The sequence below is a fragment of the Leptonychotes weddellii genome, chromosome 13 (assembly GCF_054177405.1).
Source record: "Leptonychotes weddellii isolate Sample4059 chromosome 13, ASM5417740v2, whole genome shotgun sequence".
NCBI classification, from domain to species: Eukaryota; Metazoa; Chordata; class Mammalia; order Carnivora; family Phocidae; genus Leptonychotes; species Leptonychotes weddellii.
Window position 1 is genome coordinate 59,673,970 of NC_138381.1, and position 26,384 is coordinate 59,700,353.

Genomic DNA, 26,384 nt, shown 5'->3' on the forward strand with positions numbered 1-26,384 from the left:
TCTTACTAATGTCCATATTGATTAGGTTCCTAGCAGTCAGTACTGCCTCTTGTTCTTTTTTTTTTTTTTTTTGAGGTGAGTTTTTCTGTCTTGTCATTTTGTCCAGAGGAGAGTAGATGAATACAAGAACAAAATGCTAAAAGGGTAACAATGACCCCAGAAAAATATACACTAAACAAATCAGAAGAGACACAAAACTGGGGGGAAAAGAAATGGAAAGAAAAAAGAAGGAGAATATGATCAGGCTGGTGAATAGATCAGAGCTACAGACTAGATTTTGGGTGTATTTTGGTCTGTTAGAAGAAACTGCTTCCCAAAATTTTAAAGAAAGAAAAACTTATAAATGTACAAAAATAAGGGTAAATACAATGAAGGGATTGAATGTGACTATAAAGATGAAAATTATGAAAGACTTTATAAAAGGAATTGATAAGATAAGAAGTTGGTTGAAAAAAGAAGAAAAATTTTTAAAAAGGGCAGGAGAGAATGTGATCAGGCAGGAGACTAGAACAAAGCCATACACTAGAGATTTAGGGTATATTCTGGTCTGTTAGAAGAAACTGTATCCCAAAATTTTAAAGAGAGAAACTTTATATATATATATATAAAGGTTAACTACAACGAAGGGATAGAATTTGACTCTAAAAATGAAAATTAAAAACGATTTTAAAAAAAGGAATTGATAAGATGTTGGTTGAAAAGGGGAAAAAGAAAAATTTTAAAAAAAAAACAGAAAAAGAAAAAATTAAAAAAAATTTAAAAATTAACTTTGAAAGACTAAAGAATCATGGGGGGGAAAGCCATGAATTCTATGTGCTGTATTCCCCTAGTGCTGGAGTTCTGCCATTCTCATTGATCGGTAAACTTGATCTTGGCTGGCTGTTCTTACTGATCTTCTGGGGGCAGGGCCTGTTGCAGTGATTCTCAAATGTCTTTGCCCAAGATGGAATTGCACCGCCCTTGTCAGGGGCCAGGCTAGGTAATCTGCTCAGTTTGCTCTCTGTAGCTTTTGTTCCCTGCAAGCTTTCCATACAGCTTTGGAGGACAAGAGTGAAAATGGTGGCCTCCCAATCTCCACCCCAGAGGAGCTGAGAATTCGGGGCCCCACTCCTCAGTGAGCCCCCAGAGAAAAGCAGTCAATCACTCCTTTCTCCCTGGGTTCAGGAAGCACTCCATGCTTACTCAGCCTGTGACCAAGCATTTCTATCTCTGGCACACAACCCTGTTCGGCCTCTCCAAACCCAGCAGATTCCTGGGGTGCAGTCCCGTGCCACTCCTCCCTGGGGAAGAAAGGGGAGTCTCCCCGGATCTGCCACTTGTTGGGTCCCTGCTCGAAGAGTAGTGTCCCGACTGTGCCCCGGATCACAGTTTATGGCAACACCGAGCTGAAAGCCCACTCCTCAGCTCCATCTATGCAGCCAGCTTCCCCGCTCCAATACCTGGGAGCTCTGCTGCACTCAGGCACCCCCGGTCTTTCTGTGACACTGAGGGTCCTGAGACCACACTGTCCCATCGAGGGTTCCACCCCCCGCTTAGCCACTGGAGTGATGTCCCTCAGCGGAGCAGACTTCTAAAAGTTCCGATTTTGTGCTCCACTGCTCTATCACTTGCCAGTAGCTGGCTGATGGAGGCTCCCTCCCCCCACAGTCTATCTTCCCAAATATCGCCTTGGATTCATTTCTCCACACGTCCTACCTTCCAGAAAGTGGTCGCTTTTCTGTTCAGAGAGTTGCTACTATTCTTTTCTTCAATTTCCTGTTGAGTTTGTAGGTGTTCAGAATGGTTTGATACCTATCTAGCTGAACTCCTGGGACCAGATGAAATTTAGGTCTCCTACTCATCCACCATCTTGCTCCTCCTCCAGAAGTAATTAACTTCTGCTACCTGGCTCGCACCTGCACCTGCAGGACGGACTGGGCAGGATGCTAGCACTCTTCTGGCCATACCTCCTCTACCTGCACTTGCTCGCTCACTTGCTTGCAAGCCCTCCTGAGGCTTGACGTGCCCACCCTCACTGTCTTCTCACCCATCCCAAGCCTTATGACCAATGTGGAGACACTTTGGGAAGTGGGGGAAGCAGGCAGCATGTTCATGCCTCCCTGCTCCAAGGAAGCAGAAAAGGTCTTTTTCAATAACATGGTCAACTGCCTATGGTTCCAGGTTCCTTCTAGTACATGCAGAGTCACAGGTTTCAGAACTAAAAAGTGTTTAGAGACCAAGAGCAGATTGTATCAGAGCTGGGATAATAGGCCAAGCCTCTCCCTTCCTGGGTCTCAGTTTACATATCTGTAAAATAAGGCCTTAAGACCAAATGATCTCTAGGGCCCTTTCCAGAGCTAGGATTCTGTGATATTTCTGATGGCCATATTCAGAACTTATTCTACTCTGTCTGTGCTTCCCTTCAGATGGAGTGATGAGACCTCTAGCCCAGCACCAGATAAAGCACCTATGACCTTGTTCTCCCACATCTTGGCACACCACACATCTCCACAACCATCCTTCATGTGTGCACCAGTCCCATGTAAGGAGAAAAAGTTCTAACACAAAAGCTGAGGAAAGCTTTTCTCCATGATCAGGATAAGTCTGTGAACACTTGACTAAGCATTATCTTACTGGACTTCAGAGAAATTTTATTTTCTATATCTTATGTGGACATAAGACCCCCAAGAGCTTCTCACCTATCTTCCTGATGTCACTAGACTGACAATAGCTTAGGATCCATCTACTTTCAGTTCAGGCTCTGACTCTTTCCTTCTCCCTGGTCATGCTCCAAATCAAGTCAGCGTGGCAAATACGCCACTGATACTTACTGAGAACTGTGAACTATGAGGTGTAAGGAGGCAGGGGTGATTCTGTACCTCTCTCTTCCCCTTGACCTGGCCTCAGAGTGAACTTCCCAAAACGCATTTATCCATCTCATCCCCCACCTCACTCATTATTCCCTTCTAAAGAGAGATCTGAGCTTTGATGTAAGCATTTTGTAAAGACTTCAGTAAGATGGTCTTTCTGTTGGAGGAGTAAATTTTTAGGGCTTGGGATAGGCTCTGAATCACAAATCACCTATTTCAATGGTCTCCTCTGGGGTTTCTTGAATGTCCTCCTCTCCTGCATCCAAGTCAATACGCTCCTCTTTGCTGTTGCGCAGGCTCCAACACAGGCGGTAGAGCTGTGGAGAAAGCAAAACAGGTTGGCAGAAAGATCCAAATAGTGTCTCATGCCAAGAAGTTGAGAGAAAAAAAGAGATGTGCATCACTTCCTGAAAGGTGTCAGTGGATGGCTAGTTAATGCTCTAGAACACAGTTTGGCCAGTGTTTGCTGAATGAAACTCATTAAAAACTAAAAACAACAACAACAAAAAAAGAGGTACTGTGGTCTCTCAGTACCAACAAAAACATAGATAACAGTTTCCAGCCACATTATCTCTAAATAAGTTGGGCACTTCAATGTAAATTATACACATGAATATACAAGCCCTTATTATAATATTCAAAGACTAAAAGACTGCCTTGAATAAAGAAATGTCTGTCTTGAATGAATGAACTCTTCTTATATATGATAACTAAATTGTTTCTTTCAGCACTATTGCTAAGAATGAAGACTAAATGCCTATTTGTTCAGACCAGCAGTATAAGAGCAGAGTTTTATACTATGTGTTTGTCACATTATAAGAAGATAATCTGTAGAATCATGAGCCATATTAGAATAGAGTACCACTGGAGACACAGTTTCTATGGACATGGAACCAGAAACTTGAAGAAGTCTGAAAGTCAATGAAATGTATTCATTCCAACTATGCCCTCTTTGGTGACTACCTTGCTTTCTCTACTTCAAGAGGAATCATTGAGCTAATGTGTTTGGGACTGCAGCACTTGCAAATGCTGAGACATCGGGAAGCAGTTAATACAACACGAAAAACCTATTGACAGATTCAGCCAAAAAACATAATGGTGGTTCTTCTGCTATAAAAGCAGTCTTTGTTTGACATTAAGATTAGTCACAGCTTTGAAAATTTGGCAATGAGGTTGAAGGTCTCTTAGGGATTCCATAAGTCCCTGTATTTGTGTGTGCATGGGTAAAAAGTTAACAAAACCCTTTCTCAGACAAACTATGGAAAGAGCCCAGATGTCCATCAATAGATGAAAGGATAAAGAAGATGTGGTCCATATACACAATGGAATATTACTCAGTCATCAAAACAATTGAAATCTTAACCATTTGCAACAACGTGGATGGAACTAGAGGGTATTATGCTAAGCGAAATAAGTCAGTCAGAGAAAGACAATTATCATATGATCTCACTGATATGTGGAATGTAAGAAACAAGGCAGAGGATCATAGGGGAAGAGAGGAAAAAATGAAACAAGATGAAACCAGAGAGGGAGACAACCCATAAGAGACTCTTAATCTTAGGAAACAAACAGGGTTGCTGGAGGTGAGGGGGTGGGGGGATGGGGTAATGGGGTGATGGACATTGGAGAGGTATGTGTTGTAATGAGCACTGGGTATTATATCAGATTAAGGAATCCCAGACCTGTACCCCTGAAACAAATAATACATTATATGTTAATTAATTGAATTTTAAAAATTTTTTAAAAGACTAAAAGAAAAACCCTTTCTCTTTCTCTATGGACAAATATGATCTTGGGTTAACTCTAGCTCTGTTCCTTGAAAACCTGAAAAAGGTAAAATATTAGCTGTGTGGATTACCAGATTATACTGCTTATGGTAAAAATGGCCTATAATTGGAAATCTTCATCTGCATTGGGAGGGCTGTGAATAAATCCTAAACCAAGGGTGACATCTAGAGTTAAAGAAGAGTACTTGCCATTTTTGGACTCTTGAATCAATTTGACTTTGATATTGTTTGAAATTTCTCGAATTATATGGGTAATTGTTTAGAGGGTTAATTGGGGAAAAAATTAAGGGTATATCATACTTCAAATTTCCCTGAGTGTGGTGATTTTTGTAACTAAGTATGTTCCTTGCTGGGACCCCTGGAAGTTATGCCATGGGACTACTAGAAGAAATCTAAGTTTCTATATGAGACATGAGCATCTAAACCAGGCTAGCCCCTGTGCTCACCCATGTGATCTCATTCCCTTGCACCTGGGCTGTCACCTGGGGAGCAGGATCCAGAGACTAGCCCCTGGATTGAAATAGGAACTACTGTGAGGACTCCAGCTGAGGACACACACTTGATACCACCTTGCTGGCACACCGTGTTTTCTGGCTTGTGTCTTTCTATGTAAAACCAATGGCAAGCATGGACTGTTTTAGTCATGTGAGTGTGAGTTGTCTAATTGAGCAAAGGGCAACAAGATGGGTGTTGCAGCATGAGCATGAAACAAGGGCAGGACACATTCCCCAAAATGGATACTCACATGCACATCTGGAATTGGCTTGGTGAAGAGAGAGACAACCACGATGATGATGACAGAAATGACAAAGAGGATGATGGCAAAGTACAGGTAGTGCACACCACAGATAATTGTGGGACAGTTGCTGGGCTGCATGCAGCTCCCAGTTCCATAGGCAAATTCAGTCACCATACGGGACACCCCGATCAGAAATCCTAGGATCAGTCCCCAAAAGGCTCCCTGTGAAAGAAAACCCTGGGCTAATTAATACCAAACACACAAAACAGCTGGGCATTCCTGGGGGCAAAGGAATAAAAAGAGACAAATAATAGCTTCAGGCCTTCTGAAGCCAGAACGCTGGCGTTCAGAATATGGCTAAGAGCGTGATGTCAGGCCCAAGCCTTCAGAGGGTGTGTTTATCATGTTTCAGTGACATGATTTTACCTGGGTCATAAAACAAGATTCATAATATAATGGGGTAACAGTGTCTAACACCTGGTGTCAAGTATCAACCCAAAGTCTTAATTCCAAAAATTAATTTTTAATTTTAAAAATAATTTTAATCTCCTCCCTGTAGCTACTATCACCATCAGCCTCCAGATTTTGGCATATTCAGAGGTAATGTAATTACTTGTGAAGTAATTTGCTTTCTTGAAGACACTGAAAAACAAATTGGGTCTTCTGGGGATGGAAGAGAAAGGCATGTTTCCATCAAAATATAAATACTACTTTCTTCTTTAGCCCCTTTTATAGATCTAAAGTCACTGTTTTTAATTTGAGAACATAAAATTATACTATGTGTCTTTACATTAAGTTTTGGGTTTGCATATTAGAAATATGGAAAGCCTTTAAGAGACTAAAAATACTGGGGTACAATTTTTCAGCGTTTTTTAATCCTCCCCTCCCTTCCTTCCTTCCTTCCTTCCTCCCTTCCTTTCTTCCCCTCCTTCCTTACTTCCTTCTTGCTTCCTTTTTGGTCAGTCCTCACCTAGAGAACCAGGTCTGAATCTAGAGGCCACATTTTAAAAGGACCAGTGAAAAAGTACAGTGAGCTCATAGAAAGGTGAAAAAAAGAGCCTTCCTGTCAAATGTTGATTGTTGAACTTTCCTAGCCATGGGTACCCCTGCACTTTATATCCCAGGTATGCTCCATTATCATGTCATGTGTATTTATGTCCTAGGTCTTTGTACAGGTCACTCTGTCTGAGAGAGCACAAGCTCTTCCCTTCCTGGTAACCTTTTCCTAGCTTAAATGTCCCTTCTCATCCTCCCAAAACAGAATTGAGTGGGCGCATCCTCCTCACTGTGACTGCACTGTAGACACACCTCCATGCCAGTACCAATCCCACTGCTATGGAATCACTCACTCACTTCTCTGTCTCCCCATCTGAACTGGGAATTTGCCCAGAGAAGAAACCAGGATTTATTCCCTTTGTGTTGCCAGTACCTAGCCCTATGTCTGGCATCTAGACTTATCTGCTAGATAGATAGAAGATGATAGATGATAGATTAGATAGATAGATAGATAGATAGATAGATAGATAGATAGATAGATGATAGAGAAAAAGATGTTCCTCATTCATTCCCCATACACTTATTCATTCAAAAAAAAATTTTTTTTACTTTAGTTTGTAGGAATAATATTGATAAAATCTGCTATAAAACTTTCCTTCTCTTTTGGTGTTTTGTGGGTTTTTTCTTTTTTTTTTTTTCTTTTTCTTTTTTTAAATTTAAATTCAATTAGCGGGACGCCTGGGTGGCTGTCAGCTAAGCATCTGCCTTTGGCTCAGGTCATGATTCAGGGGTCCTGGGATCAAGTCCCACATCAGGCTCCTTGCTCAGCAGGGAGCCTGCTTCTCCCTCTGCCTGCTCTGCCTGCCACTCTGCCTACTTGTGCTCCCTCTCTCTGATAAATAAATAAATAAAACCTATAAATAAATAAATAAATAAATAAATTCAATTAATGAACACATAGCCCTTCTCTTTTGGCAATTGGCCTCCTCTTCTTGTTCCTTTAATCTTATTCTCAAGAGGCTCTTGAAAAATCTGGGAAATTTTGACATTTTCCTCAAGCCTTAGAGTCACTCCTCATCAAACACCATCCCTGGCCAGTCCTGAGAATCACTCTGCAGTCTCTACGTGCTACTCTCCAGAGACTCTAGCAAGGGCTTCTCACCCTCAGCACTGTGACATTTGGGCTGGATAATTCTTTTGGGGATGGGTTTGTGGGGAGCTATCTTGTGCACTGAAGAATGTTTAGCCCCTGGCCTCCGCCCACTAGATCCTAGTAGCATTTTCTGAATCAAAGCAATCAAAAATGTTGCCAGACATTGCCAAAAGTCTCTTGGGGGAAGGGCAAAATCACTCCCAATTGAGAACCACTACACTCTATCCCAATTCTTAGCCTTATTTTTTGAATGCCACAGTCCTTTGTTGAATCTGTTTTTAAAGATTTTTTTTTTAATTTATTTATTTGACAGAGAGAGAGACAGCGAGAGAGAGGACACAAGCAGGGGGAGTGGGAGAGGGAGAAACAGGCTTCCCACTGAGCAGGGAGCCCGATGCGGGACTTGATCCCAGGACCCCAAGATCATGCCCTGAGCCGAAGGCAGATGCTTAACAACTGAGCCACCCAGGCACCCCGAACTGAATCTGTTTTTAGTCCACAGCAATACCCAGCTGGGCTTCTAGCCACACTTTACTAACTTTTATTTTAGAAATATCTCAGCTTCTGCTAATCTCTATTGAAATATATCCTAAGAGTGTGCCCATTTCTCTAACCTGTCATGATCACTTGCAGGTTTAATTCTGATCTCTCAAGGGGATTTATCTGTGCGTGCAGTTTTGTGTTACCAGCAAATCTGGACTATGTTCCTAATAGCAAATGTTGAATGAAGAGAAGCACACGTAATTTTGCACTTCAAAGCTGGGTCACTCCAGTGAGGTATTTCCCAAGCATATTTTTGTTTTTGTCCTACTGGGAGAAAGGGGTTATCTCTAGCCAAAAATATGTCATCATTTACACTGCTTCAGACAAGTTACATAGTCAGCACCCCCACTCCATCCCCGCCTTCCCTGGGTGTGCAGATGGTTTGATACAGAGCCAGGTGAGCAATACCCCAGTCAGAAGTCATATCCAAAGGCATCCTTTTCATGGTGGCTCAAAACCTGTAACAGCATCCCAATGAAAACCCAAACTCTTTAGCATGGTTTTCAAAGGAGCCATTCCTAATTTAACTTTAACCTGCCTTTCTAGCGTATCTTCCATTATCCATACACACAAACTCCCTCTTGAGCCAGGTGAGATGCCTTACAAGCCCCTCACCCTTACCCTTATCCTTGCACTTCTGCCTCCAAGTTCTGGTGCTGTTCTCTCTGCTTTGAATACCCTCTCTTCCCTCTCAGTTTCACCCTGTGCTATATAGCCTTTCCGTGAATCCCTTCTCATGTTCTGTGCCACTCAATTAGGATCTACTTTATGTTGTTTTGCATATAAACTGCTTGAGCCCTAGGACTTCATCCTTCACTGGGTCTTGAGAAGTGCTGGCCAGGAAGCCAAGCTCACTGCAGAACCACTAGAGGGATCCTGTGCTAGGACTTCCTCAGGAGCTGCTCGCCCAGGGGTTACAATCTTCCCGGCTAGTGCCATGTTATCAGGTCAAAATCACCCAGATTGGGTGGAAAATGTACATCATTAGTTGGGAATGAGTTTGGAACCTGTAGTAAGGAGGAGAGGGGGATCCAAAAGAATGTGAACCCAGAAGAGTCTCTGAAGGCTTTCCCATACAAATCTTCAGTGGCACATCGATTCCCGCTGGAGATCTCTGGGAAACAGAATCCCTCCCATGAAGACTATGCAGCTCCAGGTGGGAATTTCTGTGTCAGAGTGGCTTTTCAGGACATGCATAAACGATACCTACCGGCTCAGTGGCTCTCTTCCAGAAAATAGCAAGCAGGAAGACAGCTGCAATGGGTGGTCCCAAGTAACTGGTAATGGACTGGATGTAATCGAAGAGCTGCCCACTTTGTGCTGACTGCACAATGGGCACCCAGGCAATGCTGATGCCTATCAGCACCAGGATGAACAACCTGAAATCAAAGCCCCCCAGTACAGTGTCAATAAATGGCTCTATATGAATAAATATATATTACTATGTATCAGATGTGTTTGTGTGTGTGTATATATATAACTAGCAAATACATATGCACATAAATGTATATATTTATATGTGTGTGCATAATTTCATTTATTATATATTATAGATACATGTCGTATGTGTGTGTAATATGACCACAACAAGGAAAAATAATTAGCAAATTCATTCTTGAGGGTTTTTTTCCCTCTGTATTCTGCCTCTTTGAGAAAGTCATCTGTGCCCGTGAATAAGTGAAATGCACTTAACTAACCTAAACCAGTCACTGCCATAGAGTATCACACTTTGACAAGTAGCAGAGTGTAGGAACAAAGGTATGGATTTGGGAGCCAAGCAGTCCTGGATTCAAATCTTTCTTTTCTCTATGTGACATAGGACACCTTGCTTAACCTCTCTGAGTCTCAATTTCTCCATATGCAAATTGGGAATAATATGACTGACCTTGCAATTTTGGAATAAGGATCAGCTATAGCAAAACACCTAGCAAACAGTAGGTACTCAATAAATAGTAAAGGCCATAATATTATTTTCTTCTCCTCCTCCTCCTTCTCCTCCTCTTCACTTCATAAAGTGAAAACCACAGCCAAAAAGAGTTTATAAAGGAACAGTCTAGACAGAAAGGGACACTACCAAGTATGTCCAGCTCTCCTCTTGAATTTCACTTCAAGTTTTGAAGAGATTGGAGGGTTCCCTTACAAGCTCCTCTTACTTGTGCTCTTGATTTAATCAGAAAGAAGGCTATGATTCCCTTACCTCACTTACATGAATTTAAGGCAAAAGAGTCTTAAACTAACCTTTGCAAAGCAGTGTTTTCATTCATATATTTCTCTCTCTGGAATGCCCTTCCCACTGCCCCCCATTTACCCAAATCCTACCCACCATTTTGGCCTCAGCTCAGGCCTCCCTCTTCCAGGAGCTTCCCCAACTACTGCATGCCATGTTCACCTCTCCCTTCTTTGACTCCTTGATTGCTCTTACAGTCCCCATAGCAAAGTTTGGGATTGTCTCCTGTAAGCTCATCTAGGGCAGGGATAAGCTCCAGGGCAGCAGTCATGGGATCCAAAAAAGTGTGAGCCCCAACAATCTCAGAGCCAAGGGGGCCAGCCCTGAGCAAAGCAACAAAATGGTTCTCTTTTCATGTTGCATCTCGAGCCTTATAGATAACAGGGGGCTGGGAAACAGTAAAGTCCTTTCTAAGGAAAAGAAACAGTCAGGGTGATGGTGTTGCTTTCTGTGAAGCAAAGTAGTAGACTCGGGCCTGGTCAGATCTCCCCTGGGTGCCAGGTGGCTCATCACCTGACAATGGCCTGTCATTTTCCCTTTCCTTCCTTTGCCCTAATCTTATTGATGAGACCTATGAGGTGGCAGTCCATACCCCTCCTGCACTCACTGTGAAATTTCTCTTGACTGACATCACAGGGACTTGATCCCCCTGCTCTGAGGAAGTTGACCTGCCATAGCCCCACAAAGAGACATAGTAGAGCTTTAGTTAATCCTCTATCCAAAGCATCTGTTCTATGGATAGTCAAGATTATGAGCACCTCTGACCCATGTATCAACCCTTCCGGCTTTCAGTATCCTGTTGTGTCCATTATCCCATTTGGCAATAACAAATGTATGTATAGCATGTTGTTTTAGACTTTACAGAGCATATTCCCAAGCACAGTATCACTTGACCCTCACAATGGTCATGCAAAATGTTGTAGCAAATGGTCAAGGCATCAGAGGCATCTGGGCCTTGAAGATGGCCCATGTGAAGAGCTACAGTGTCGAGGGCTGAGGAGGGCCACGTGGGGCAGTATAAAGGGCCTTGGACAAGGACTCACTTGGCCTGAGTTCCAGTCCTGGCTCTGCCACTGTCCAGACTACCTGGATTTAGGCAAGACGAGCCTCCTTTTGGGTGCCTGGGTGGCTCAGCTGGTTAAACATCTGCCTTCAGCTCAGGTCATGATCCCAGAGTCCAGGATTGAGCCCTGCATTGGGCTCCCTGCTTCGTGAGGAGCCTGCTTCTCCCTCTGTCTCCCTCTCTCTCTCTCTCATGAATAAATAAAGAAAATCTTAAAAAAAAAAAAAGACGAGCCTCCTTTTGCTTGTTGATAAACTGAGGGTTAGATTAGATGATTTCTGATGTCATGTCTTACTCCAGACAGGTATTGTTTGATGATCTTCAATTTAAAGTTAAATGCCACTGAAGTGCAAATATAACTAGCCACAGAGGTTACTCCCATTCTAACCAGGCATCTACCAGTCTTCTCTACCTTGAGGGTTAGCACATATCATTCAGGCTTTCATGATGGGTGGCAAGGAGAAGCTGCACTTACCTTCCTGTAATCATGAGCTCTTTCTCAGATGCTCCCTTCCGGACCTTGGTATAGATGTCCATGGTGAAGAGGGTGCTGGCGCTATTGAAAATGGAGGTTAAGGAGCTCATGAGAGAGGCCAACATGACTGACAGCATCAGGCCACGCAGCCCTGAAAGAGAAGGAGATTCTGAGTGGCACACACAGCAACTCAACTCTTTTGTACTTAGAAATTGTGAGAACTCAAGCTTTGTTTGCCTTCTGAAACCATGCCATGTTCTCCAACTTGTCTCTCCAAAGACTAGATATTATATTGTAAGCCCAAAGCAGTCAACAAAGAGATAAGGACAAAATATATACGAGGTAAATACTTTGCAATTGAATGATGATGATGATGATGATGATGATGATGATGATGACGGTGGTGATGGTGGTTAATGGTGATGGTGGTGATGGTGTGTGTGTGAGTCCATCTGAAAGGAGTTTTATAAGGTCTTTTACTTAAAAATTCATGGTATAGCAGAAAGATTGAAACTAGGATTCAAAAGATGAGGTTCTCAAGAAAGTAAAAAGTCCATAGAATGGAAGGAAATACTTGCAATTCATATATCTAATAAGGGTCTAGTATGCAGAATATATAAAGAACATGTATAACTGAATAATAAAAAAGACAAATAATCCAATTAAAATGGGTAAAGAACTTGAATAGAAACTTCTCCAAAGAAGATAAACAAGTGGCTAATAATCACATGAAAAGATACTCAACATCAGGGAAATTCAAACCAAAACTGCAATAAAATACTACTTTGTACCCACTAGGGTGGCTATAATAAAAAAGAAGGAAGGAAGGAAGGAAGGAAGGAAGAGAGAGAGAGAGAAAGAAAGAAAGAAAAAGAAAGAGAAAAAGAAAGAAAGAAAGAAAAGATGTAACAACAAGTGTGGGTGGAGATGTGGAGAAATAGGAACCCTCATACATTGTTGGCAGTAATGTAAAAGGGCACAGTCACTGTGGCAAATTGTCTAGCGGTTTCTCAAGTTAAACATGCAATTACCATATGATTATTAATTTCACTCCTAGGTATCTGCTCAAAAGAAATAGAAACATGTGTCCACATAAAAACTTGAACATGAGGGGCACCTGGGTGGCTCAGTCGGTTGAGCACCTGACTCTTGATTTCAGCTCAGGTGATGATCTCAGGGTCATGAGATTGAGTCCCAAATTGGGCTCCATGCTCAGTGGCAAGTCTGCTTAGGATTTTCTCTCTCCTTCTTCCTCTGCCCCTCCCCCACTCTCTCTCCCTCTAAAATAATCTTTAAAAAAAACCTCGAACATGAGTGTTCATAGTAGTATTATTTATAATAGCTGAAATAACACATGTCCATCAACTGATAAATGAATAAACAAAGTGTGATATACCCATGCAATGGAATATCATGTATTAGTAAAAAAGAATGAAGTACTAATGCATGCTACAATGTGGATAAACCTTGAAAACATTCTGCTAAGTGAAAGAAGCCAGACACAAAGTACAACTATTGTATAATCCCATTTATGTTAAATGCTCAGAGCAAGCAAATCCATAGAGACAGGGAATAGATCAATGGTTGCCTAGGGCTAAGGGGGTTGGGGTAAAATATGGGATGATTGTTAATGGGTACAGGATTTCTTTTGGAGATGATAAAAGTTTTCTAAAACTATGGTGATGGTTGCACACCTCTGAATATACTAACAAACCATTGAATTGTATGCCTTAAGTGATAAATCATATGTATGTGAATTATAGCTCAATAAAGTTGTCACTGAAAAACAAAAGACAAGGCTATATTTCCAAACTCTGACCCTAAGCAAGTTATGCTAACCTCTAGGCCTCATCTCTTGGTGTGTTGAATGGGGATAATACTACACCTGCCCAAATCAGAATAAGGGATTGTCCTTTTAAAATTTCTCCCAATCAGGGCACCTGGGTGGCTCAGATGGTTAAGCATCTGCCTTTGGCTCAGGTCATGATCCCAGGGTCCTGGGATCAAGCCCCACATTGGGCTCCCTGCTTGGCAGGGAGCCTGCTTCTCCCTCTCTTTCTACTGCTCCCCCGGCTTGTGCTCTCTCACTCTCTCTGTCAAATAAATAAATAAAATCTAAATAAATAAATAAAATTTCTCCCAATCATGGCCAGCATGGTTGGCTATAATCTCTATCACTACTTCCATACCAAGGACAGCATAAAGTTATCCCTGCTAGGCTGGAAGGCCAGGTCATGCTGAGGGCCCACCATGGAGTCTTAGAAGTAAAAGTAACCTTAGTCGTCACCTAGGCTTACCATCCATTGGTAGAATCCCTTCTTCTGCCCAAATTCTCCAGCAACAGGAAATCCACAAATGCACAGGGAGTCTGCTCCCTCTTGGACAATCCTAACTAGGCTGATATCTGCCTCTTTATAGCCTCAGACACAGTCCTTAAGCTACCCAATAGAAGAGGTCTCACTGTTGACCCACTTTACCATTTTTCATATATTCAAAGATAATTCATGTCCTCTTGAACTCTCTCTTCTCCACACTAAAGATCCCTCCGTTTCTTACAATACTCTTTATAATTGGGCTTGGGGGCCCAAATATACAGAACTTGACATATTACCTCTATTAAACTTGAGCTTATCAGATTTGAGTCAACATTCCTGCCTGTCGAGATCTTTTTGGTACATGATTCTATCATTCCTCTAGGTTTTGTATCTGCAAATAATTTTATAGTTTTGTTTTCATCTACAGCCTTGCAAGAAGGAAAATAAAGGCTGCCAGCTTCAATTATTTTGTCATTTGTTGGGAGGTTTTTTTTTTAAGATTTTATTTATTTATTAGAGAGACAGAGCAGAAGCAGTGGGAGGGGCAGGCAGGGGGAGAGAGAAGTAGGCCCCCTGTTGAGCAGGGAGCCTACCTAATGCAGGACTCGATCCCAGGACCCTGGGATCATGACCTGAGCCGAAGGCAGACGCTTAACTGACTGAGCCACCCAGGTGCCCCTGTTGGGAATTTTTTAATGGTTCCTCCTGAGCTTGTACCACATAAACCACAGGAGTTACAAAGATCCTCTAGTCCAATTCCCTCACTTTTCAGTTGACAAAACAAAGGTCCACTTCAAGGAGTTAGTAGGTAGGGCTTCGAGCCCTAGTTCTGCCATTTGTTCAGGGTTACTTTAGTTAATTGTAAAGCTGGGATAAAGCTCTCCCCTCTGTACTACATTCTTATCAAACTCTCCTATTCACTCAATAAATATTTGTTGAATGTAATTTTACGGTGGCTCTGGCAAGAAATAATGGTATATCAGTGTAGGGTGATAGAGGTAAAAATAGAAAGAGATAGATGAATATAAGAGATATTTAGGAGGCAAAATGGACAGAATTTAGTGACAGATTGGTGGGGCAACATTTACCAACCAAGTGGAAGAGGCTGAATCTTCAAATGAGACAAAAAGGAGCAGCCTAAAGGATGGAGATAAAACAGACAAATAGGAGAGTATAGTATAATGGAATCCAAGAGAAGAGATAACGGAAGAAAGATGAGTGATCAATAATGCTGAATGCTACTGAGGGGTCAAGTAAGATAAGGAATGGAAAATATCTATTTAATCTAGCACAGGGAGTCACTGGAAAATTCAGTGTTTATAGAAGCCAGATTCTAGCTGAAGATGAGGGAATGGTAATGGTACATGTAAACATAGCATTTTGTTGTCTTTCATGTTGTGCATTTTCCTGTCATGTACAGTTCACTCTAGCACAGTGTTCAGAACTACAGTCTCACCCACAATCTGCCCTTCTAAAGAAACAACGTAAACAGGGGCACCTGGATGGTTCTGGGTGGAGCATGCGACTCTTGATCTTGGGGTTGTGAGTTCAAGCCCTACATTGGGTATAGAGATTACTTAAAAAAAAATTTTTTTTAGGGGAACCTGGGTGGCTCAGTCAGTTGATTTCTTAGTTCTGTCTCAGGTCATGATCTCAGGGTCCTGGGATCGAGCCCCGAGTCAGGCTCCATTCTCAGCAGGGAGTCTGCTTCAAGATTCTCTCCCTCTCCCTATGCCCCTCCCCCCACTCACTCATGCTCTCTCTCTCTCTCTAAAATAAATATGTAGGGACTCCTGGGTGGCTCAGTCAGTTAAGCGTCTGCCTTCAGCTCAGGTCATGATCCCAGGGTCCTGGGATTGAGTCCCACTTCAGGGGTCCTTGTTCAGCAGGGAGCCTGCTTCTCCCTCTGCCTGCCATTCCCCCTGCTTGTGCTCTCTCTCTCTTTCTCTGACAAATAAATAAATAAAATCTTTTTTTAAAATAAATAAAAATAAAATAAGTAAATCATTACAAAAATGTTTTAAATCTTAAAAAAAGAGAAAGAGAAATAACATAAACACCCCCACATAGTTCAGTGTAATCCAAACCAGAACTCTAAAAGAACCAGCCATGTGACTCTTCTAATTGCAACCTTAATTAATAAGCAGCCCAGTTCAGTGGCATAGTTAACAATTACCCCCATTTTTATAGAATTTGAATGCAAATGGTTTGCCCAAGGTCACACATCCAGTTTGTGGTTTAAAAAAAAAAAAATTCTTCAATTCCAGCCTTGAGCACAGTTAAGCAAGCTAGACACTGAGCTGCTGTGTGGCCTTGGAAAAAAATCATTTTCCTTCTGTATGTCTCAGTTTCCCTAACTATAAAATGAAGAGATTTAACTAGATAGTCTCTAGGTTTCCTCTCAGTAATAAAACTTTATAAGTTTATTATAAATTTTCCTGATCAATACCTTTGAATTTTTAGTCTCCTGAGACCCCCTAACCTAATGAGGTTTGCATCCCTTGATCCAGAATTAGATTTTTCTTCGACATGAAACATGAACAGTAGCCCTACAGGTCCAACCCAAAACTAACTATTCTGGACGCCAAGTACTCAATCACCTAGGATAACACATTCTCTGTAGTGAGAAGCCCCGTTATGGCCCATCCATCTACTGCCTCAAACTTCCTCATTCAATAGCTAAAACTGTTCTGCCCTTCCTCCTTGGAATATCAATTCATTCTCAAGAAAAAACTCCACTTAGTTTAAGCTTTCATGTTAATGTCTGTTGGAGAGCTCCAAAAGATCTTCTAGATGAGCATGGAAAAGTTGTGTTTTTCACTAGCACCTTTTCAGATCACCTCTTTTCCACACCTGACTGATGAACACATGCTAGGTCTCATAGAGCTCAACCAAGTCATATGTCTCCTTTCCACTGAACGAAGACATCTTCAAAAACTGAGGACACCCAGAGGGAAGCCTTCCCTACTGGGCAGGATGCAGGCTCAGAAATGGCTTTTCCCCAGAAGGCCACAGAAATCTACATAAAGTGGAAGCCAAATCAGCCTCCAAAAAAAGACTTTGCCAGCAAGATGACTCTCACCATTGGGCATGAGCTCCACCACCAAGGTCGGGTAAGCGATGTTGGTACAGCCAACCTCAGTACCGCAATATTTCTTACATTCCGAGGGGACAGTGCAGGCAATTTTTTCTGAGGAAAGATGAAGAGCCATGTCAGCAAGCAGACATCGGGGAAATATTTCCAAGATTCACTTTCCTTTTTTTATTTATTTAAATTCAATTAGCCAACATATATCATTAGTTTTTGATGTAGTGTTCAATGATTCATTAATTGTGTGTAACACCCAGTGTTCATCAGATCACGTGCCCTCCCCAATGACCATTACCCAGACCCCATCCCCCCACCCCCTCCCTTCCACAACCCTCAGTTTGTTTCCCGGAGTCTGGAGTCTCTCATGGTTTGTCTCCCTCTCTGATTTCTTCCCATTCAGGTGTCCCTCCCTTCCCCTATGGTCCTCTGCCCTATTCCCAAATTCCACATATGAGTGAAGCCATATGATAATTGTATTTTTCTGATTAACTAATTTCAATTGCACCAAAAACTGTAAGATACCTAGGAATAAACCTAACCAAAGAGGTCAAGGATCTGTACTCTAGAAACTACAGAACCTTATGAAAGAAATTGCGGAAGACACAGTGAGATGGAAAAACATTCCATGCTCCTGGATTGGAAGAATTGACATTGTTAAAATGTCTATGTTGCCCAGAGCAATCTACACATTCAATGCAATCCCTATCAAAATACCATTGACATTTTTCACAGAGCTGAAACAAACAATCCTAAAATTTGTATGGAACAAGATTCACTTTCTTAAAATAAGGCTTCAAACAGGACATCCCTGCCCAAGGCCCTGAATTGGTTCCACAGAGAGTGGAGCCCCAAGCTGAGCCCTTCCATGCCATGCCCCTGCCCTGCTGGTATGACCATCTCCAAGATCTGACTGGGGAGAAAAGGGTTCTTAGGCAGAGGAGTGGGGGAAGCAAAGCAATGCTCAGGGTGGGAAAAGAAGGGGCACAGTCTTTAGACTTTAGCTAGGCCTCCCTACAGCTTAGCACTGACTACTGTCTTGCTTCTCCTGAAGATCATAGTGACTTGTGGCTCCTAATTTTGAGGTTTATTTGAAGCAGCTTTTTTGCAAGTAGGATTAAACACCCAGATGACTGAGGGAACTCCCCAGTGGGAGGGCTATTGGGTAGTACTTCCAAAATGTGAAAAATCTGGTATAGAGAAAGATAAGAAGTAGCCTGGGAGGGGAAGGGGAAATGATCTAGAGACTTGGAGAAAATTCCAGTAACTTCTTTAGAATTAAATCAACAAACATTTATTAGGTACCTACTACAGATATATCATTTAGTGCTGCTCCCTAGAGCGCTGATTCATTATAGCACTATCTCAAATACTTTTATGTGTGTTATACCCATTACAATATAAATTATTCAGTTAGGAATATTTTTCTCATGACAGGTGAGCCAGTATAGGAGTGTAAAAGACCTAATAGGAATGCTATTAATAGCCAATGGCAGCAAGTGCCCCCAGACTGTCTTGTCTTCATTTTAGGAGCTCACCAAAGTTTCACTCCCTGGTGCTCTCTTTTTTGCCATTATTTCATATTCCAGGAAACAGTTTTGACCTATGATGGCTGACCAAAAAAAAATGCAATGCTGGAGAAGCCAAAAAAGGGTCAAAAAGACTTTATTACCCTAGATAGCAAAGTACAAGGCTCAGGGCTCTTCAAAGAAATGGCCCAAAAAACAGGGCTCTGAGCATCAAGCAACTAGAGACTGGCCAGGGTCCTTTGACATTAAAGACATTTTACACACTGAGGAAGGAAGACTGAGCAAAAAGCTAGCAAATATTAGCTGGAAGAAGCTACAGCTGGAAGTGAATCATGACTTCAGAGAATTTGCAAAAGGGGAGAAAGTAATTGTCATTGTAAGGAACCAGGGAAGACAACCCCACAGGTTCTGTGAACTCAAGCTGTTTGCTATGTAAAGGGGGAACAATAATGCTTGGTAATTGTGGCAAGAAAAAAAGAAGAGGAAGAGCAGGGAGCTATAGGGCTTTAGAAGTGACACAGAGCCAGAAAAGTGGGAGAAAGTGGCTGCTGAGTCCAGCAAAAGGGATCACCTGTGTACAAGATGCGGCTGATCATTCCTGGCATCACCATGAGGAACATGGGCAGCAGCTTCATGTACCCACACAGGATACAGCCGGCCTTCACATGAGACATGTTTTTGGCTGAGAGGCAGCGTTGCACAATGACCTGCCAGGGAAAGCCAGTAAGAGAGGGGTGCGGGCCAGAGACTTCTCAACGCCCTCTGGCTACCCTCAGCTCCCCTCCCACATGTTCTTGGTTCTTGGCCTGCCACCCCCTTGTCACTAAGGCTCAGTGACCCCAGACCATATGAGCCTAGCCCTACCGTACCTAACACCACAAGCCATAGACAGACAGGGTCCCTGTAGAGACATGGGGAATACCCCATCCACCCCACACATCAAGCACGGGTACCTGATCTGTGCACCAGTACCACAGGGCAAGGATGGACAACCCAAAGATGATCCCAGGCCATGGCAGGTCTCCTTTGAGGGGATCTCGGAAGATGTGAAAAGAGTCAGCTCTTGGTGTATAGCAGTCTTTGTTGACGGTGATGTTTCCATCAGTAATCACAGTTGGAATGGCGTCCATGTACTTTCTCATCAAGGAATCATACCCTCCCACTTCATGGAAAGCTGGAAAGCATCAGCAACAAACATCCTAAAACTCTCAACTCTTCATTCGGGTTTCTTCCTGTAGATGCCTGAGAAACCACCCTCACTGTGTGGTCTTGGGAAAGTCACTTTCCTATTCTGGGCCTCAGCTCTCTCATCCATAGAATGGGATTATTAACCCTGCCTAGCCTCCTGGGGGTGGGAGGGCTCCTGTGAGGGTCTAAACCAATAACCTGTGAAAGTATTTTAACCATAAACCTTTTTAAAAAGGGAAAGTACTTGGACTTATTAAAAGAAAGACCTTGGTTTTGAAGATTCAAAGACGTTTTCCCCTCACCCTTTGCTGTCAGCAGCAGCCTTTAAAATCCTACACAGAGACCTAGAGACCCACAGACTCAGCCATACCATCCCTGGTCACAACAATGTGGTAGGATGGACAGAGAAAGGGCAAGGAGTCTGGAGCCCTATCACCTCTTTGCTGTGTGTCCTACAGACCCCACCACCACTACCACCACCACTAGGGAAAAACAAATGGAAGCTCTTGGAAACAGAATAGAGAGTAGGTAAGAGGCTTCACAGGACACACAGAAAGTATGGGCCCTCTTAAAAAACAAAATGCATTTTATATTCTCCCATAACAAGTACCTCTGGATCTAGGGTCTCCAGTCTTGTCTTTAGGATTTTACAGACAAATAAAATTTCAAAATCGGGGTCAGGGGCCAACATAGACAGGCTAGTTTTTTAAATTTTGTCAAATAAGGACATAAACAAGAAAATGATCACTTACTATCATCAATTCATAAAATAAAGGACATTTAACATCAAATATAGACAAGATGTAATCTGAGGTTTAAGATACAACATTGAATATACTTAGCCTGATGGATATTTAGATGTATCCCTTTTTTTGTCCAGTTTCTCTGTGGAGAGCAGGCCCAGCCTGAGATCTCCAGGGCTGAGGAAGGTGCCCCTGCACACCCACTGTGGTGGTCAATTCAGGCTAGACCACTCCCCTGGGGAGGGCAGAGGATATCCAGCTCACTGCCTGGGCCAGCAGCAGGCAGGGAGGTTAGACTTGATTTTTTTCTCCCTAGGCCTCTTCCTCTGCCTCCCTGCCTCCTCAGCCTGCCCCAGCCCCACTTACCAAACCCAGTTAGGATAAAAGACCCCACCAGCATGATCGCCGTCTGCAAAGTGTCGGTGTAAATCACAGCCGCCAGGCCCCCTAAACAGGCAAAGGAAATAATACATGTGACCTAACGTAGGAGGACCACCTGTCTGTGTGGTACAGCCTGCCTCCTTTGCCCACTCCCTGCCCCTCTCCCTCTCCCTCTGTGCATCCTCTGAGAACACCCCTCAGTCACCTATCTGCCTTTCCTTCCTTCCCTCCCTTGTCTTGTTATAACAATCTACTACCCAACATGTTCCCACACCTCTACTTCTCACAGAAATGCTGGGAAGACCTTGGAAAAAGGAGAATGTTCCTCCCTATTTGAGAAGGAAGAGTTTGATGTGACTGAAGGCAGAAGATGGTGCAAAGGAGATGGCTGTGGTAAGAACTGTCTCCCACAAACAAAGGCAAGGAAGAGCAAAGAGTTAACATCTCTACAAGGTGTTTGGGTGTTACCGAATCTGCACATTTCGAAGGGCTACTTCCATGCACATCTGCTCTCTCTTTACTCAGACCATCTAAGTAACTTCTTGTCCCCAGAGCTGTGTAACTTCTTGTCTCCAAATTCCATTGGCTCCCCTACCGGGAACAGAGTAACACCTCTGCAAAAGTGTCCCCAACTGTTCCTTTCATCAGCTTCTCCAGTCACCTCTCGAGTCTTCCTCTAAAATCTCTTTTTTGTGTCACTCCCTGCCTTCCCACCTACAGTGCCTTCCAGCGCCTATCACATCAAATCCAAGGCCTCCTTCTGGCTTCCAAGCCCCCTGCACTGTGACCTCTTTTGAACTATCAGGGCTTATCACTCCACACACACCTCAACTACCTCCCACTGACCACCCTTCTCCAGCCAAACGCATCTGCTTGCTCACCCTGCCCCAGTCCCATGCCATGCCCAATCCTGACTCCATTCCCTTGCTCTCTTCATCCCTGCACCTGGCACTCCCTCTCTGATTTTCCCAACTCAGCCAACTTCTATCCACAACCTGGAAGGCCAGTCCCTGCCCCACTTCCTAGAAGAAGCTACATGAACTATTTCGGCCAACACTGGAGTTTTCTGGGACTCCCATATAACTTGTTAGGGTCTGAGCTTTGGGACTAAGCAAACACTCCATTCTAAAACTGTTTCCTGGGTGTATCTCTCCTCCTCGAGAGGAGAAGCTATGTCTCCTACTTCCTCCTCCTTTCCTGGGCTTTGGCTGAGTCATTTGTATGGACTCACCTGTGATTGTGTAAAGGCCAGTGATTGCCAATAAGAGAAAGATGGCCAGGTACAGATCCAGACCCAGGGCCAAGTTGATAAATATGGCCCCAGAGAAGATGTCTGCCTGGAAGAAGAGAAGAGGCAGAGTTAGGGGTGAATGAGGCCAGCTGACTGCAGGCTGCACCCAGGGCCTGGCTGAGGCACTTCAGCTGCAGAGACAAGGAGGCAAACTTGGAGAGGGTAGCAGAAGGTGTCTCCTGAGTAATGTCAATACCTGTGATTTCTGGGCCCAATGTTGGCCCACACCCCCCTTGCCCTTTGGCTAAAATCCCCCAGTTAAAGGTTCATATTTTATCCCTGAGTAAGAATATGAAAGACTAGTACTGCACAATTCCACATATATGAAGTATCTAAAACACTCAAATTTGTATAACCAAAGACTAGAATGGTGATTACCAGGGGCTGAGGGGAGAAGGAAATGGGGAGTTATTAATCAACAGGCATAAAGTTTCAGTTAAGTAAGATGAGTAAGCTCTAGAGATCTGCCACACAACATTGTGCCTATAGTCAACAATAATGTATTTTACACTTAAAATCTGTCAAAATTTTGATAGATGGCATGTTAAGTGTTCTTACCACAACAAAATAAAATAAAAACACAAACACCTCAGAGTCATGCTCTATTCCTAAGTTTCTCAACAAGCTTTATTCAAGATGATAATAGATATCCCATGGGGGGAGAAAAGGATTCCCTAGTCAGAGATCTGTGAAATGCTGGATTAAGTGAAGTTAAGACAGTTTCCTCACCACACAACTTCCCTGAGCCTTTAATATACAGTATGTACTGTGAATCCCCAGGAAGGGAACATGGTAAATGACCCTTCACAAACTTATTTAACTATAGAACTTTGTTTGCCAAGGAATAACCATTAACACCTTGAGGTTCTTCCCAACCCACCTGTAGACTGCTGATCTAAGCTATTCTCTATCATTTACACCTCAGTGTGCAAAGGTTTATCAGATCTATTCCCAAAAGCAAGTACTAAAGAGTCCATGAGAGGGAAACCCCACCCATACTCTGGAGTGGAGAGAAACTTCAGCAACATCATAGTTTTATCTTCTCAGCCCAGATGGAGTCCACCTTGACTCAAACACAACCAGAACATCACCAATTATCTTTTGCATGGCAAGCTTGTTTCTAGGTGGCTTTATCTAGATTATTTCATGAAACTTTAGGGAGAAGTGTTCCCTCTTCACTCCCAAATTCACCAGTTATGTTCTTGATGCAATTCTCTTTCTCCTCCCTGCCTCATTTAGCCCCATTAAAAAACAAAAAAAAACAAAAAACCTTCTACCTGGCAGGATGGTGCAGTGGCTAATTTAAACCAAACAGAGAGTACCAGAGTCACCTAAAATGAATTTTCATGGCAGTTCCAAAATACTACCAGGATGGGTAGTATTAAGGGATGATCATGGTAAATCTTTTATTTTCAAATTGCTAGGTGTGAAAGAAACTAGACCCCCCCCAGGTGCAATGCACGAGCTGTTTCATTGCATAAAACCTAATATATTTCAGGGCGTGTAACAGGCCACCTAGTCATAACCCGGGGAATGGTGCCCTTGCATCTCCTCTCCAATCTTAGCTTCCCCACCTCCACCTCCTTACAGCTCCTTGGGGCCCTCCAGTGGCTCAGCTCCCCAACAGTCAAATCTCCTATTCCCTGCCTCTATTAGTTGGCAGAGAGATTGTCTCACACCAGCTCCAAGCTTATGTGCTAATGCACAACTCCCTCTCCCAAGATGGGTCTCCTAAGGATTGCTGCCTTAGCTCCCCTGCAGATTCTCTAGCCCCAGGGTACTTAATATCATTGTCTTTCCTGGTGGAGGAGGAGACGCAGAGTCAGAAGGTAAGGAGAGAGTGGTGACTTAGAAAGAGACCACCCAAGGGCTAGCGGTCAGAGGACCTGGGTTTTAACACCAGTGCTGCGATTATAGGCCTGAGTGACCTTGGATAAAACATTTCACCTCTCCATGTCTCTGTGTTCTCATCTTTAAAGTAAGAAGCTCTAATTCTGAGTGCTTATGATTCTCAGGGGCTGGAAGTGGGAAAGTCCTGCAGCCAAAGAAAACATTCCCCTCCCAGGTCCTGGGCCTGTTCCATCCTATCCTCTAAAGCCAAAGAAGAAGAAAGAGCCCCCAGCTGCACTTCAGCCTTGCTAAGGGTGAAATGGCCACTCCTTCCTGACTGCACACTGAGCCATTGGAATTGTGATGAGTATTCTGAGTATTCCTAATGCTGGACCCTCTGCTCCCATGCCTCTTTATCATCACATAGTTATTTCAGTTGAAGGGGCCCCTTTATTGATTACACTTCTAACCTCAGGCGTAAATTCTGCCCTTACAACTCTGAAAGCCAGCAGAAGTGCCTCAGAATACTGTGCCATACCTAAGCTCACATTAGCCCAGGTGCTCTGACATTAGTCTTTGAATCCTAGGTGCCCAAACTTTATCTGCTTCACTAGGGTTTTTTTTTCCCACCATATCCAGGGAATTTTATAGTTTACCAAATGTTTTCAGGTACATTCATTGTTTTGATCCCCAAAATAAGGTAAAAGGATAAATATATTGTCTCTACTCTACAGATGAGAAAGACAAAATTAATGACAAGCTCAAGAGCTAAAATCCAGTTCTTTGTCTCCAAGTCCAGTGACTTTCCAACAACACTAAAAGGTAAGAGTTCTCTTTTCTGGAATATTTTGTGCAGAGAGCAAGATCTTTTATCATTTAAAAAAACATTTTTTACTTACTTTTAAAATAAAATAACTTATGGGTATAGTTGAAAAAAAGCAGCACAGAAAGTTACACATGGAAAAGTAAAAGTGTTCCTACTTCCATCACTCAGACCAAAGGTGACCACTGTTGAGAGCTTTTGGTCCACCGGAGGATTTCTAAATGTCTTGCTGAAAATTATGTCAACCATTAAGTTCCACATCCCCCCAAAATAATAATTATGAAGATGGAAACATGGGAAAATGTATACAGCTTGATGCTAAGATGGGGAAGAAAGATGACAAAATGGTATGCACATACTGATTGCAATTCTGTAAAAGAAAACACACATACGGGCAAAGACACAATATGAAATATCTGAATTAGAGTCATAGGATTATGGGTGCTTTTCCACTTTAGATTTTCTTAAATACCATTGTTCCGTTTTTCTTATAAGTTTCAAAAGTGGGGGGAGCAGAAATTTTAAAACACATTATATTCTCTATAGGTATATAAATATACATATATATGTAGTAAAAATATAAAAACAGACCAAAAGAAAACATACCAAGTTTAAGACATGTATAACTTTTAAGAACGGGGTCAAGAAAGGTAGAAATAGGGGTGCCTGGGTGGTTCAGTCAGTTAAGCACCTGCCTTCAGCTCATCATGATCCCAGGGTCCTGGGATTGAGCCCTGGTTTGGGCTCCCTGCTCAGCAAGAAGTCTGCTTCTCCCTCTCCCTCTGCCCCTCCCCTCTGCTTGTGCGCTCTCTCTCTCTCTCTCAAATAAATAAATAAAATCTTTAAAAAAAAAAGGGTAGAAATAAGCTTTCCATCATATCTGTAATGTTTTATTTCTTTTCTTTAAAAAATGAGATTTTTTAAGATCTATAGAATCAGGGTGGTGATATTTGCTATATTAGTTTTTGTACTTTTCTGTATGTTTGAAGCATTTTGTTATTTTTTTATTTATAAAAGTAGGGGAATGAATAGGGAACTACACCACCAGCATTGATAGAAAAGAACTCTCCTATAATCCAATGAGACCATTTGTTTCACAGCTCTTCCCAGATTGCTCCTTCTCTAAACTTCTCTTAGCCCTTAATAAAAAAAAAAAAAAGGAAGGAAACAAGCAAATTTACCCAATCATGCTAAGCAAAACCAACTTGAAATGAAATCAAAAATTATCATATTCTAGATCAAGGGTCAGCAAACTTTTTCTATAAAGTTTCAGGTAATAAATGTTTTAGGTTTTATACACCATATAGTCTGTCCAACCTGCTCAATTCTACAGTTGAAACATGAAAGCAGCCATAGACAATACA

General features: G+C 42.5%; 1 protein-coding gene across 1 annotated transcript in view; it reads right to left on the reverse strand.

Annotated features, from left to right (window-relative positions):
• SLC5A1 (solute carrier family 5 member 1) overlaps positions 1–26,384 on the reverse strand; it is a 73,494-nt gene that overhangs the window by 15,880 nt on the left and 31,230 nt on the right. Inside the window, exons 6-14 of the mRNA XM_006747689.3 lie at positions 22,308–22,413; positions 21,062–21,142; positions 19,718–19,938; positions 19,336–19,471; positions 17,230–17,337; positions 11,833–11,983; positions 9,278–9,446; positions 5,382–5,597; positions 3,061–3,166 (exon numbers count right to left, since the gene is read on the reverse strand). Coding sequence (XP_006747752.1) covers positions 3,061–3,166; positions 5,382–5,597; positions 9,278–9,446; positions 11,833–11,983; positions 17,230–17,337; positions 19,336–19,471; positions 19,718–19,938; positions 21,062–21,142; positions 22,308–22,413 — 1,294 coding nt within the window. The remainder of the gene's footprint in view (positions 1–3,060; positions 3,167–5,381; positions 5,598–9,277; positions 9,447–11,832; positions 11,984–17,229; positions 17,338–19,335; positions 19,472–19,717; positions 19,939–21,061; positions 21,143–22,307; positions 22,414–26,384) is intronic.